The sequence below is a fragment of the Mastigoproctus giganteus genome, chromosome 2 (genome assembly GCF_048544385.1).
Source record: "Mastigoproctus giganteus isolate SK-2022 chromosome 2, ASM4854438v1, whole genome shotgun sequence".
NCBI lineage: Eukaryota > Metazoa > Arthropoda > Arachnida > Uropygi > Thelyphonidae > Mastigoproctus > Mastigoproctus giganteus.
Genome location: NC_143576.1, coordinates 183,739,434 through 183,754,504, shown reverse-complemented (window position 1 = coordinate 183,754,504; position 15,071 = coordinate 183,739,434). Strand labels below are relative to the sequence as shown.

General features: G+C 33.6%; 1 protein-coding gene across 1 annotated transcript in view; it reads left to right on the top strand.

Moving 5' to 3' along the window:
- LOC150089821 (uncharacterized) overlaps positions 1-15,071 on the top strand; it is a 256,206-nt gene that overhangs the window by 91,000 nt on the left and 150,135 nt on the right. Inside the window, exons 9-13 of the mRNA XM_090390108.1 lie at positions 3,130-3,234; positions 3,333-3,477; positions 5,382-5,480; positions 7,338-7,460; positions 10,995-11,161. Of these exons, the coding sequence (XP_090246234.1) occupies positions 3,130-3,234; positions 3,333-3,477; positions 5,382-5,480; positions 7,338-7,460; positions 10,995-11,161 (639 nt within the window). The remainder of the gene's footprint in view (positions 1-3,129; positions 3,235-3,332; positions 3,478-5,381; positions 5,481-7,337; positions 7,461-10,994; positions 11,162-15,071) is intronic.

Sequence of the window (15,071 nt, the reverse complement as noted above, 5' to 3'; positions counted from 1 at the left end):
TCTTGCACCATGCGGCCAATACTAATACTAAATGTTCATTAGATTTGTGATCCACATGTTTTTGAAAATTCCACAACAGACATTTCTGTTATCTTGGAAGATTGTATATACAGTACATATTTTCTTTGATAAGGAGTAGGAATACCATATGGTATTTGAGTTCAGCCAAGCTGTGGAATTACGCACAAAGTAGAGTAACTGAATGCTTATTTTGTTGTAGTCTTCTTTTATAATCTTTATTCATTATTTGTTCCCTTCTGGATCCCCTGACCTTTCAGCCCTTGGCTTTTTATCTCTGTAACTTTCTTCAGAGAGATGCAAAGAATTAAAATAATAACCCTTGAATTTACTGGATTAGATGTGATGAAAATACTTGTCATTTGGGCATGCAGCTTCTCCGGTTATTCGTAATAGTAATAGCATATGATGCCATAAAGCAAGCCTATAAGTGTCGGCCAAAAAAAAAAAAAAACACTTCCCACATCACTATATCTTATATTTGCAACTACTAATTTTTATATAGAGCCATTTTTAAAATGTAAAGCTGAGTAAAACTTAGCCAGTTTCCTTATACAAGTACACTGCTCAACAAAATTAACAGAACACATAGAAAATGTGGTGTAACTCATGCAGCTTGTGATGAAGTGGGACAAAAGTGAGATGTGGTGTACCATAGAATAAAAATGAAATAGAGACAGCAAGAAACTTCGAATAGGTATAAGGGATATTTATAGGGGTTGTATAAGAATTACCAAAAAGGTCATATTACAGAGGTTGATACAAAATGCTTGAAAATATGGTCACATGACATTAGTATGGGGTATGATCCCCCTCCAATCACTAAACAGGCCTGACAGTGGTGAACCGCACTCGATATGAGGATGTGTATAAGATTCTGAGGCAACAAATTCCATTCTTCCACCAGTGCAAACCGTAGCTCACTGAGTGACTGAGGAGTTTGCATGCAATGCAATGCAATGCCCAAGATCAGTTTAAGTCTGGGATTGTGCTGGCTATGGCAATCATTGAATAGCTTGAGTTTCAAGATATTTCTCCGCTACTTGAATTATATATGCAGTGGCATTGTTGTGTGTGAAAAGGAAATCTGGGCCAACTGCACCCCTAAAAAGTCACACCTAGAGTTAGAGGATCTGTTCTTGCTACCCGTGTGCAGTTATGGTATCCCTATCAAAAACATGGAGGGGTGCCACCATTGATCATTATTCTGTCCTACCCGAGAACACCACCTCCACAGTAAGTGGGTCTTCCGATGTTGGAGGGATGGTAGTGCATTCCTTGTTGTCTCCAAATGAAATATTGTTTAGTATCTGTTTGTAGCCAAAAACGGGACTCATGAGAGAACAGAACAGAGTACTCCATTTGCTAGGGCTCCAAGTCACATTGCTTGTGGCACCAGTTTTCAATGAGCTCTGCGGTGGTTTGGGGTTAATGTGATACAAACTACTAGCTTCTTTGCATAGGTCCACTTGAATTGAGCCTTCTTAACAGTCTGGTTGGAAATGTTTTCACCTGTGGCCGTAGTAACATCAAGAGGCAGTTGATGACAGGACATCATAGGGCTCTGTCTTGCTGCTAGAGCTAGATAAAAGCCTGTTCTGGTTGGTGTAGCCCTCAGGTAACCTTGGCCAGCTCTTCTTGTAATGGTTTCTGTCTCCTGTGACTACTTTCATAGCATCGACATGATATTGCACAACACATTAAGCCAGCGTGCCACCTCTGCCTGCGACTATCTGGCTTCAAGTCATCCAATGGCCCACCAGCTCAAAGTATCATTAAAATGATGCTGACTTGCCAACCTGAGTATGGTGATGTAGCTATCCCAGTGAGAAAACCAAAAAATGGGAATGAAGTGATGTCTTTGCAACCTATGTTTTTATAGGTATGAATAATTTGCAGCACTGTAAGGTGGTAGATCAATTTATATTGGAAACTCAGAATTTGCATGCCAGGACGCCTATTATATTTGGCTTCAGCAATACTGTTCAAAATAAAATATTCATGAGAAACATTTTGTTCCTGCAGTGATTTTGACTATTTTGTACAGTATATTGTTCCTGTGCTTTCAGCATTGTAAATGTGTTTCTTATATTTTTATCATTTTTTTGGGTATTTTGATATTTCCTTTTAGTTATAGTATTTTCCTGGAATGTTACTCATCATATGTTATGACATGCTTTCTTGTACTGTAATCCTATTCTGTGTAATTTTTCTTGCTTGCTGTAGTGCCATTAAAGTACAACAACATTCATTCAATTATTTCATAATAAATTAATTATATATATATATATATTGGAGTTGTCTGATTTTTAATTATTAAGGGGTGTTAATGGAGTTATTATGTGCTACGTTAATGCTATTGTATAGGGACAATTAGCCATTATACGTGCATAGTTTTTATATGTACTAAACTTATATTTTTTATTATTATATTTGGTTCTACATGGGAGCATCAGGTTTGTGGTGACCCCAACCAACCCACTAGCTATCTATAAACTAGCCCTGGAATGGATAGCCTAATGTACCATAGATACATATTAATATATAACACATTGAAATTAATGTAAAATTTAAAGAAAATTGGAGTAAATTAGAGAAATTTAAAGAAAATTAACATACTCCCTCTTGGCCATATATCTGCTACTTCCTCTGGGGCTTTGAGCAGACACATAGCCAAACTAAGAAATATAAGTTTAGTGTGTGTGTGTGTGTATATATTCCATACAGTTCTTTTGCTTTGAAATTTCTTATAGCTTCCAAAAGCTATACTAGTTCTTCATTTCATTAGTTTTTCATTTCATTCCTTATTACAATAAATGTTAATATAGTTTGAGTTGCATATAAAAAAAAAATAATGAAGTCTTAGTTCTGTACATATTTTTATTTTCTCTTAGTTTGCTCTAAATAAATGTATTTCATACATATATTATTGCATTTTCACATATGTTAAATTACAGTAATATTTACTTACAGTAATTACAGTTGCTGTAATTTAACACATTTGATTCTAAACTGATATGCTGATAATGTTTGTATATAGTATGGGTTATGTGGGTGGAAGGAAAGAAAGATATTGCATTTATTATTGTTTATTATTATTCTTTTTGCTAGGTTTCCATGAAGCTGTTGGAGATCTGATGGCACTTTCTGTATCCACACCCAAACATCTAAAAGAAATTGGGCTGTTGAATAAAGATGCAGACACTGAAGATAATGGTAAAACCATTTTGTTTTAAAGGTTTTTGTATGCTTCAGCCTGTTTTTTTTTTTTTGTATTCTCATATATTAATTTTCATTTTCTCTGCTTTGAACAGAAGTAGATCTGAACTTCTTAATGGATATGGCACTCCAAAAAGTAGTATTTTTACCATTTGGTTATCTAATGGATCTATGGCGTTGGGATGTCTTCAAAGGAAAAACAACACATGAAAATTTAAATCGTAAATGGTGGGAACTTAGGTATGTTTTTTTTGCTTATATCTCTATATAATTTTTTATAGCATCTAATGTTGCTTAGTATTAGAATGATCAAATGATGTAAGGAAGTTGACTTATTCTGCATCTGCTAAAAAAAAAAAAAAAAACTTTCCCATTCAAAAAGTGCATCCAATTTCCTCTTTGAACTTTGTCAAGCTCTGCTTCAGTTTATTCCAATGGTCTACAATGTACAGCCCAAAGGTAAACTTTGTGAGATGCTAACTTTGCTGCTTTATTCTCTAAGATTTTATATTTGTGTCTTCTAGTTTTTTGTTTCACCTGTTAGTGAGGATATATCTTCCTTTTTATTTTACATATTCTCCTTTAGGGTCTTATACACCTCAATTAAGTGGTTCCCTCCTCTCTTCCCAGTCTTTGATGTAACACCTAAGCTGCTCTTTGTGGGGGGAACAACTGAGCATCTCTCACTAATTTGGTTGCCCTTCTTTGAATGCACTTTAGAAATTCTACTTCTGATCTAATTTTAGATGCAGCCTCCAGACCAGAGTAAACTACATAAAGAAATAAGAGCTAGGCACTTTGCAGTTCAAGGGAACAGGCATACTTGTGGATGGAGTTGTCAATAAAGTCAATGAGAGAGTCATTTGCTGATTCTGTTAAGTGAACTGAACTTCATAAAGTCCATGGTGGCACAGTCAAGGTGGAACAGCATAGATTCCCAACTTGTCTAGGAGGAGCATGGAAGGTGATTTTAGTGAGGATATCAGAATATCTGTGTCTGAATTTTGTGAAGGAGAGGTCAGCTCGTAAAAGTAAAAATATTATTTCCCTGAAAGTGAATGTGACAGTGACAGAAATAAATTATATAGTATGAACCAAAGCTGTGATGCTCAATATGTTCTACGTTGATATCAATATTTGTAAAATAATAAGAGAAGTTTACCTCATTATAGTACGTAGAACACTTCTGTATGATACACTCCAGAAATTAAAATGAAAAAATCGAAAATCTTACATTAGAGTAACAAATAATTAAAAATCAATTTAACACAATTAAAAAATCGATTTAATGCAATTAATTTTCTTATTTTTAATTGCGTTAAATTGATTTTTAATTGTGTTAAATTGATTTTTAATTATTTGTTACTCTAACATAAGATTTTCGGATTTTTTTTTTTTTTTTTTGTTTTAATTTCTGGAGAGTATCATACAGAAGTGTTCTACATACTATATTGAGGTAAACTTCTCTTATTATTTTAGAAATAAATTATAAATGCAAGGGGATAAAATACAGAAATTCTTAAAGAAATTTTTTATATTTTTAGTACATAGTACTATAATGGTACTAAATACTATAGGTTCTAATACCTTTTCGTGTTTGGGATTTTTATAAAAATAAAATAATTCCATTGGCAGAAGTGTTTCAAGTTAGCAGTTCAAAACACAAGTGCCTCAGTGAGGGTATACCTGACAGTTGTACTTCCCTCCCCTTTACTGCAAGATCCTCCCCCAGAGTACTGAACTTTGGTTGGGATCAGACTGAGTTGGGATCAAGCACATGAGTTCTAAACAGGTGATACTTTTATCAAAGGATGGCCATCATGTTTTAAGTTGGCAATTAAAAATTAAACCATCCCCCATTGGAGTGCTGAAGTACTTCATATGAGGATATAAATTTGGTTTCCAAAGGGAAAAGAAAAGTTTTGGAAAGTAGAATAAAAAACATGACAATTTATGGTCCTTTTCTTAAAAAACAAAAAACAGACAGACATATTAAATAGCTAATATGTTGATTTTCATTTTTCAACATGCCTTATTGTGCATTCTCTATTTAATTAATTTTTTTTTCATTGGTGAGCATTGATATTAAATTCTAATTGCTGTTATTAAATCATAGTTAATATATTAAGATTTTATCTTTTTAGGATACAGTACCAAGGAGTTTCTCCTCCTAATAAACGTTCAGAGCAAGACTTTGATCCAGGAGCAAAGTATCATATTCCTAGTGCAGTTCCATACATCAGGTAAAAGCACTGTCACAGTTCTGTACACAAAGTGATTATAAACAAACTCTGTAGTTCATGTGTTTCTATAAATAAAAATTTGTTCATACAGATAATAGAAAATTATTAACAACAATAATTCAGAGATAGCTTGTTATTGTTAGAACATCATAAGACTTAGCACATGAAAAATTTGGCTGTGTTCAGGGGGGGGATACAGTAGAGTTTCAGAATAATGGCACCTTCTGGGATTCACGATGCTATTATTTTGATTTTTTCATTATCTAGAATGTTTTATTTTTAATATATTTAATGCAGAAATAATGAGGCTAAATAAGAAATAGAGAGAATAAGAATGCAATTTTATTAACCGCACATAAAAAAAACATGTTGACGATCCAATGTTATATTAATACCCACCTACTTATGCCTGTTTTATTATTTTATCAAGTTTGTCACTAAGCTTTAATACAGTGGATTCCGGTTATTCGGGGCAGCCATTTATTTGGGGCAAATCTTAAAAAACAGAACCCACTCGAGAAAATAGCCAGGTTTTACTTCGCTTAATTGGGACAAAATGCCGTTTAATCGGGGCAGGAGACCGCACCACTGGAGATTACACTAAGATTTTCTCTGACCGTACCACGTAGTTTGGTCGGATTTCTGGAGGTCACAACCATAAAACAATAAAACAATTAGCAGTCACCTGTTTATTGGGCTTTTCTGTTAGTGCAATCTATCGTAAACGGATAGTAAACTCGTTCTTATTGAATTTGCGATAATACTGGCAGCTGGAATTCTGTGGGTTATTATGGTGAAATGTGTTTACACTTCCATGGAATCTTCAATCATATAAAAAAAAAATAATAATTTTCAGAATCTTCTCTTCATTCCTATTTTTAAAGCTTTGTAACTCGTTAATCCGTTCTCACTTGCGCATATTGTGTTACTTGCAATTTGTGTGTATGTTTTTTTGTTATTGATTGCTTATCTTTTTACTGTTTTAAATTTCAGCCCCCACCAACAAATGTCAGTGAACAGAAATGTCAACTAGTTTAGTTAGTATGTACATATTACAGTACGTATTAATTATTCCGATTATCACGTATATTCTTCCGAATTTCCCGTATCATTTAATTTTTTAATTGGTAAAGTAATAAAGGGTAAATTTGTGCTTAATATATCTTTACTTTTATAGCCTGTAGATAACATTCCTCCTATTTTCGCTAATTAGAATCGCTGTTTAATAGAATTAAAATTCAATTCACAAACATGATCATAATGACCGGCGCTTACTGCACATCGTATAGTGAACGGTACTTTACTATTTTGAGTTCGTCGTAACATGATTTGATTGTACAGTGAACTAATTGTAAAGGGGGGGTTAAATTATATTTTTAGCTACTTACGTGAAACTTCGGATAATTGGGGCAGCCGCTTAATCGGGCCAAAATGCACTAGTCCCGATGTGTCCCAAATAACTGGAATCGACTGTATTCTTAATTATTCTTATCAGAGATTATAGTTGGATTCTTTATTTTCTTTACCTTTTTTCGTTCCTTTATGTATAGGTCAGCAACTACTCTCCAGTAACCTTTGAATTTAATCCCCCCTCCCCAACTTAATAAATGGTCTGACAATGAGATTCCATAGGGAACCCAATAACATCCATAGTTATTCCACAGTGAATCCAATAACATCTATTTCCATAACAATGATCAGTAATTTGATGTACTAAGTGTAGGAGCTCTGTATTTTCACAGAGTATAAAAAATAAACTTGAATTTCATCATTGTCATTGCATTAAAGTACTCTTTTAATGTAGTTGTACCCTTTGTTATCATATTGTTTTGCTCAAATAAGTTTTATTTGTTTTAGGTACTTTGTGAGCTACATAATACAGTTCCAGTTCCACAAAGCACTCTGTGAAATATCAGGACAAGGCAGCCCTCTTCACAAGTGTGATATTTATAATAGTACAACTGCTGGAAATGTCCTCAGGTAAATTACAGTTCTTGTAACTAAAAGGAACGAGTCAAAAAAAAAAAATTATTTTAATAAGTAATGACAATGAAAGAAAATTTATTTGGTTGTATCAAATGATGTTACTTTTAAACTTGTGGTTTTTTTCTAAAGAAGACAATTTTAAGTTACAAAGTGCTAAAAATGATATATGAGCAAAATGAACTTGCCTTTCCAACACATGATTAGCCATGGGCTCTCTTGGTCTATTTATTATTAAAATAAATAATAGATGTTAAATTGGGTATAATATGAGGAAGGCATCCAGTGATTCATAATAAAACTATCGGTTGGAAAAAGGCATAGTTAGGAGAAGGAAGGGAATGGGTTGATTTCAAAATTTTTGATCTTACCATTTATTTTCCTTTCTCTGGAAAAAACAGGTGTCTATGCAAAGTTTGGCTGTCATGGCACTTATAGGATCCATCTATTCATATATTTAGATGCAGGGTTATTACAAAGTAACTTGTGTTTAACAATTTTAAACATTTTTAAGCACCATAATTTTAGAAACTTGAGGGAAGATAAATACATCAAATTAAAGAAGAACACCTAAAGTTTTGATGAACTACAGCTACAAAATTTTGGAACAGAAACCAGCAGTTATTCAGCAAACATCACACCAGAAATGATGCTCCTCTCACACTATACAGTGTTTCAGGAGTTACTTTTGCTGAAACTTATTGTTGCCGATTTTGTTTCCTGAAACCAAAATGCACACTGCTTTTTTGGCACCAGTGAAATATGCAATTTTGTTCATACTACTGCAGTGCTCTAGCAGGAACAGACACAACTACTAATTGTTTCAAAAACTTCACTATTTTTGCCATCCTTCTGTACTCCATATACCCATACTTTTATCTACAATGCTGCTATCAGCATACAAAATTATTATGCTACTTTGTAATAGCCCTGCATATTAGATGCCACTTATCTCTCATTCAGAGAGATAACAGGTTAGCACAAATTTGGTATATATCTAGACTGTGATAAGGTAACACAAACAAACCTTAAGTTAAAGCATAGATTTGTTAAAGGACAATCTTGTCTCCAATTTGATTAGATACTAGGATACAGTAACAAAGGAACTGGATACAAAAAATAATTTTGATAACATATTACTTGGATTTCAGAAAAAGCATTGTGTACTTTTACACATAAGACTGCTGTCCAAATTGTAGCAATATGGCATTAAGGGAAAGTTACTGCTATGGATAAAGGGATGTATGAGTGGGAGAAGAGAGAGTAGTTCAGTGGACACTGCTCTTTGTGGGCTAATGTTATTGGTGGAGTCCCACAGTGTTCAGTGCTGGATCCATTTTTTTGTTTTCTATATTTATTAATGATATTGATGAAGCTATATTAGACTTAAAGTCTAAGTTTGCAGATGATACAAAGGTTGGCAGGGTATTTAATGACACAATAATCATTGTAAGCTACTGCAACAAGATCTAAAAAATTTAGGCAGGTGGGCTGCGAAATGGCAGTTGAAGTTTAATACAGGTAACCCTCATATAACACGGTAGTTTGGTTCCTACAAAATCTCGTGTAATGCGAAAATCTCGTGTCCTACAAAATCTTGTGTCCATCCCCTCCAACTCTTGGAGGGGATGGTTTAGGAAGTTTATAAGTTGTGTTTTATTATTACAGCAGGCCCTTGTTATAATGCTGTTTGCTTTATGCTGATTTGCTATAATGCTGTTCTTATATTATAACCCGTATCTGACTATAATGCTGTCACAAATCACTATAACACTCTCTTACAGATCACATTTTTGTCATATTTAACGAAATTGTTTCATTTGATAGAGTCAATAGCTTGAAAATTAATAGCAAAACAGCATTAAAATGTTTTCCACGCTCAGCGAAATTTTCTTGCATGCTAATTTAATTGCAGTATAGTGACTTGTTACATAGTTCGAGATCAACATTTTAAAAAATGATCAAGTATATTGCTTGTAATATTTGCATTATATACATTTATCTGAAGTCTAGTCATCATTCAGTACAGTATTAGACATCATGCGTAATGGACAGTTTACTCGAACATCGTATCATAATTAATGCAACCAATGCAGTTACATTTTTGAAGAGTTAATAATGGCGTATAAGAATGAAAAAGCAACAACATCTGGATGCAGTATGAAGACTACAAATGTAAGAAAAAGACTGAATTCGAAAAAAAATTAAATTAGATGTTTTGAAGCGAATCGATTCCGGTCAACGACAAGCGGATATGTGCCATAATTTAGGACTGGCAACTTTAACTGTAAGAACAATTATAAAAAATAAAGAATTAATTTTAGCAGCAGGAAAGACAGCTGTTCCACTGCAAGTAACTAGGGCTAGGCTGACTGTTAGGATTGAAATGGAGAGACTTTAACTAATTTTATTGAAGATAATATTCAATGCAGAATTCAGTTAAGTTAAATATTATTAAAAAAAAAAAAAGAGAGAGAAATTAGCCTATATGATGATCTGAAGAAAACTCACCTAAAAAAAAAAAAATGTAAAACCATTTAAAACTATTAAGGGCTGATTGAATAGATTTAAAATCCAGGGAGAAGCTGCAAGTGCAGATCGAGAAGCTGAAACTTTCAAAACAGAACTTGTTAAAATTATTGAAGAGGGGTGTTATGTGTTATACTTCTCAACAAGTTTTTAACATAGATGAAGCAGGACTTTTTTGGAAGCGAATGCCTAAAAGAAGTTTCATATTGAAAGAAGAAAAAAACATGCCATATTTCAAAGTGGTGAAGAATCGGTTGACTTTATTGTTGGGTGGTAATGCTGCGGGGGATTTAAAATTAAAACCCCTTTTAGTTCACCAGGAACAGCGCCAAAATTGACACATTTTTCATGATTGAATTCATCAATTAAATTAAATCAATTTATATCAATTAAATTCACAACTTTAATTGGAATTTTAAGTTTAATTTTGATATATAAGTAGTTACCACATAATTATATACATATTTACGTAATGCAGAATATTTTATTTGTACAAATATTTGAATATTAAATTTTTTGACCCCATTTGTGCATCTTTTCACTACCGTTTATTATTGATTAGGAAATATCGTATGGCACCGACCGCAACTCACAAATACATATGTTACCTTATGGGAATTGCGTGCTTGCTTAGCATGGATTCACTTAGCACTGTTTTTCTGGAACGAATTATCAGCGTTAGGCGGGGGTCATCTGTATTATTGTTTTTTTTCTAATGCTGTATAAGCTTGCTTGATGGCATCAATTTTCACTAGTAATATTCTAGAATGATTACAAATAGAATGATTAATCCTTTTCAGTAAGGAAATGCTGTTTTCCTCATAGTAGTACAATACAGAGCCAGCTTGTAAAGTGTATTTCATGTGCATTTAGTAATAAAATTGAAAATACTGTTATTTTTCTAATATAACTGTTAGCTTGTAACTTTAGTTTCTAATATGAATAGTAAAATGGTGTATACTAAATAAAAATTATGGAATAAATAAAACTTTTTAATTTCAGGGAAGCCCTTTCTCTTGGCTCTTCTAAACCATGGTGGGAAGTAATGAAAATTATTACCAATCAGAAAAAGATGAATGCTTCTGCCTTAATTGAATACTTTGATCCTTTAACTGTCTGGCTGGATAAAGAAATTGCAGATGAGAAGATAGGGTGGAGTGATGCTACAGGTTTGTTTTTGTAATTTTTTTAGTTAACTTTACAAATTGTCTTACATTTATAATAAGTTCAAATATTAAAATAAGTTTATATTTAAGAAATATTTGTGAATAATTAAACTGTATGTTTGGTTTTTTCTCACAAAATACCTAAAATATTTTATGAACACACTTAATCAGCACAAAGAGAACTTTCATCAAAAACAGTTTTAATTATATCTGTTCACTTTACTTTTTATTTGAAATACATCCTGGAGCTTTAATTTGCAATATGTATTTAATTGTACAAGTATCACTCTGAAAGTAGCAATTTAATTTTTTTATTTTTTTTAATGAACAGTGATTACTAGGACTGCTACATAATCTTTGGAAATAAACATTTATATTTACTGCCACAACTTGCATAGTTTTTTGCTTCTACCAAAAAAGGAGTAATTTATACTTAGTACAGTAGAACTTCATAAATCTGTAATTCTCAGGATAGGAAATGTCAGATTTTTAAGAATTTTGGTTTATCGAATATTATGATTGTTTGTTTGTTATTTGGTTTTTAGGAGCATTAACAACTAAGGCCATATTGCTCCGGGAGTATGCAGTGGTCATTCCCTGACTTTTCCGCATCCTCCGTATTTTGTGGTGACGGGCTTGAACCCCGGTCTAATCAAGAAGTGTTTGCTATGCACTGCTGCTCCTTCCCACCTGGCTACGGAGGCACCTGAATATTATGAATGTGGCCCAAGTGTAACAGAGCTTCAACTGGATAATAAAATAATAATTTCTTATTTTATTATATAATAATAATAATAAAATAATAATTTCTAATTATTTTATTATGCAGTTGAAAGCTCTTATTTTAATAATACAGTGGATTTCGCTTATTTGGGCCACTGGTTAATCGGGGGCAGCCGTTTATTTGGGGCAAATCTTAAAAAACAGAAACCAATTGAGAAAATAGCCAGGATTGGGACATCGCTTAATTGGGGCAGCATGCCATTTAATCTGGGCAGGAGACCGCAGCACTGGAGATTACCCTACGATTGTCTCCAACTGTATTCTGGAGGTCACCGACAGCTGGAATTCTGTGGGTTATTATGGTGAAATGTGTTTACACTTCCATGAAATCTTCAATCATATAAAAATATTAATTTTCAGATCTCCTCTTCATTCCTATTTTTAAAGCTTTGTAACTCATTACTACGTTCTCACTTGTGCATATTGTGTTACTTGCAATTTTTGTGTTCCATGTTCTTTGTTATTGATTGCTTATCTTTTTACTGTTTTAAATTTTAACCCTCACCCACAAATGTCAGTGAACAGAAATGTCAACTAGTTCGTATGTACATATTACAGTACGTATTAATTATTCCGATTATCACGTATATTCTTCCAATTTTCACGTATCATTTAATTTTGTTAATTGGTAAGGTAATAAAGGGTAAATTTGTGCTTAATATATCTTTACTTTTATAGCCTGTGGATAATATTCCTCCTATTTTCTCTAATTAGAATCGCTGTTTAATAGAATTAAAATTCAATTCACAAATGTGATCACGATGACTGGTGCTTACTACATATCATATAGTGAACGGTACTTTACTTTGGTGAGTTCGTCATAACATGATTTGATTGTACAGTGAACTAATTGTAAAGGGGGGGATACATTGTATTTTTAACTGTTTACGTGAAACTTCGGATAATTGGGGCAGCCGCTTAATCGGGCCAAAATGCACTAGTCCTGATGTGTCCCAAATAACCGGAATGGGCTGTATTATAATGAGCTCTGTTACCATATCCTTTATTATTTTATCTAAATAATCTAAAATTTATTGTCAGAAACCATGTTTGAATATTTTTATTGGATAACATAATAGCTCCGAACACTATAATCTTCAAAGTGATAGCCACCAGCATAAGCCAAAATGTGTCCTTGGTCCAGTGGGTAGCATGCTTGTCTAAGAAACATAGGTCATGGATTCTAATCATGCCTCCAGTGTTTTTTAACTGAGGTTGATTCTTCAGCAATCATTTTGTCTTATAAATGAAATATATACTACTGTACTACTAAGCATAAAACTCTGATCATCATTATCATCATTCTATCTTTCTATTTGGCACAAGTTGAGTCCCTATTTAGATATCAACATCCATTGTTGTCGGTCTCTTGAATCTTTCATCATTTGTTGATAGCTCTGAATGCCTGTGTTTTCCTTTAGACATTGGAGCCATTCTCTTTTGGGTCTTCCTGGTGATCTCTTATCTCCAATTCTTTCTATCACTACTACATTAGGCATCCTGTGTTGTTTTATTCGGTTCACATGTCCAAACCACTGAAGTTATTTTTTGTAGATTTGTTCTGTTATGTTGCATTCGAAATTTAGATCTTTTCTTACTTTATAATATACTATTAGTATTATAATGGCTAAATGATGCAAGGAAGTTGGCTTTTTCTGCATTTGCCAAAAAAAAAAACAAAACAAATCATGTCATTCACACCCTCCTGTTTTCAAAAGTGTCTATCCAATTCCACTTTGAACTTTATCAAACTATCCATCTCAACCACTGTCATAGGCAATTCATTCCAGTGATCTACAACACATCTGATCTACTGCAAAGAAAAACACCAGAGTCTTCTTTACTTATGTAAACTCTAAAAGGAAGGGAATAAATCAGATTGGTCCACTTGATATCAATGGTTCAACTGTTGATGAACCTGCTCAGATAGCTGACAAACTGAGTATTTTGCATCTACATTCACATGTGAGGAACTTTCTATGGAAGTGGAGGCCAGAAGTTTATCAAACTCTAACAGGGAGCCAAATTATTTTGTAATAATTAAGGGGGAAGTGGAAGATAAATTGTTGAAGTTAAACAAAAGAAAAGCACCTGGGGTGAATGGGATCTGTCCTATTATATTAAGGGAAACAGCAAAGGAAGTAAACAAACCCTTAGCCATAATTATGAGAACATTCTTAGATTCAGGGGAGGTCCACATGGATTGGAGATGTGCGAATGTATCCCCAATTCACAAAGGAGGATCAAAGGGTGAAACAGAAATTTACAGAACTGTTAGTTTAACTTTGATGTTACTGGTTAGAGAAGTAATGTTGGCTCATCTAGACAAGACTGCAGCTATAGTTTAGACACAGCATGGGTTTGTTAAGGGGAAGTTGTATCTGACCAGTTTGAACGGATACTACAATGTGGTCACAAAGGAACTGGATGTAAAAAATTATTTTGATATCATATATTTGGATTTCAGGAAAGCTTCTGATACTGTTGCACCTACGACTACTGTACAAATTGGAGCAGTGTGGCATTACTGACTGCTGTGGATAAAGGGATATTGAGTGGGAGATGATAGTGGTGATCAATGGATACTGCACTTCATGGATTAATGTTATTAGTGGTGTCCCCAGGGTTCATTGTTGGGCATATCGTTGTTTGTTGTTGTTTTTTTTTTTTATCAATGATATTGATCAAGATATATCAGGCTTAATGCCAAAGTATTCCAATGACACAAAGGTTGGCAGTGTTGTTAATGATAGTAATGACAGCACCTACTGCAACATGATCTAGAAAGGTTGGGCAGATGGAGTGAGAGATGGAAACTAAAGTTCAACATTGACAAATGCAAAGTACTGTATATGGGTAGCAGTAACCCCAGAGTAACCTGATAACTGAGTAGTAGTAGTAGTACACTAAGGGTAGTGAAGAATGAAAAGGATCTGGGGGTAACTGTGCAGTCAGATATGAAGTTTTCTGAGCAGTGTAGACAGCTCATAGGATCTTCTCAATGATATACAGGAATTTTGCTAGCAGAGATAAGGAGGTGATTATCTCCTTGTGTAAGGCAATGGTCTGGCCCCACCTTGAGTACTGCATACAGGTCTGGAGGCCACCTTTTAGGAAGGATGTAGAGCTA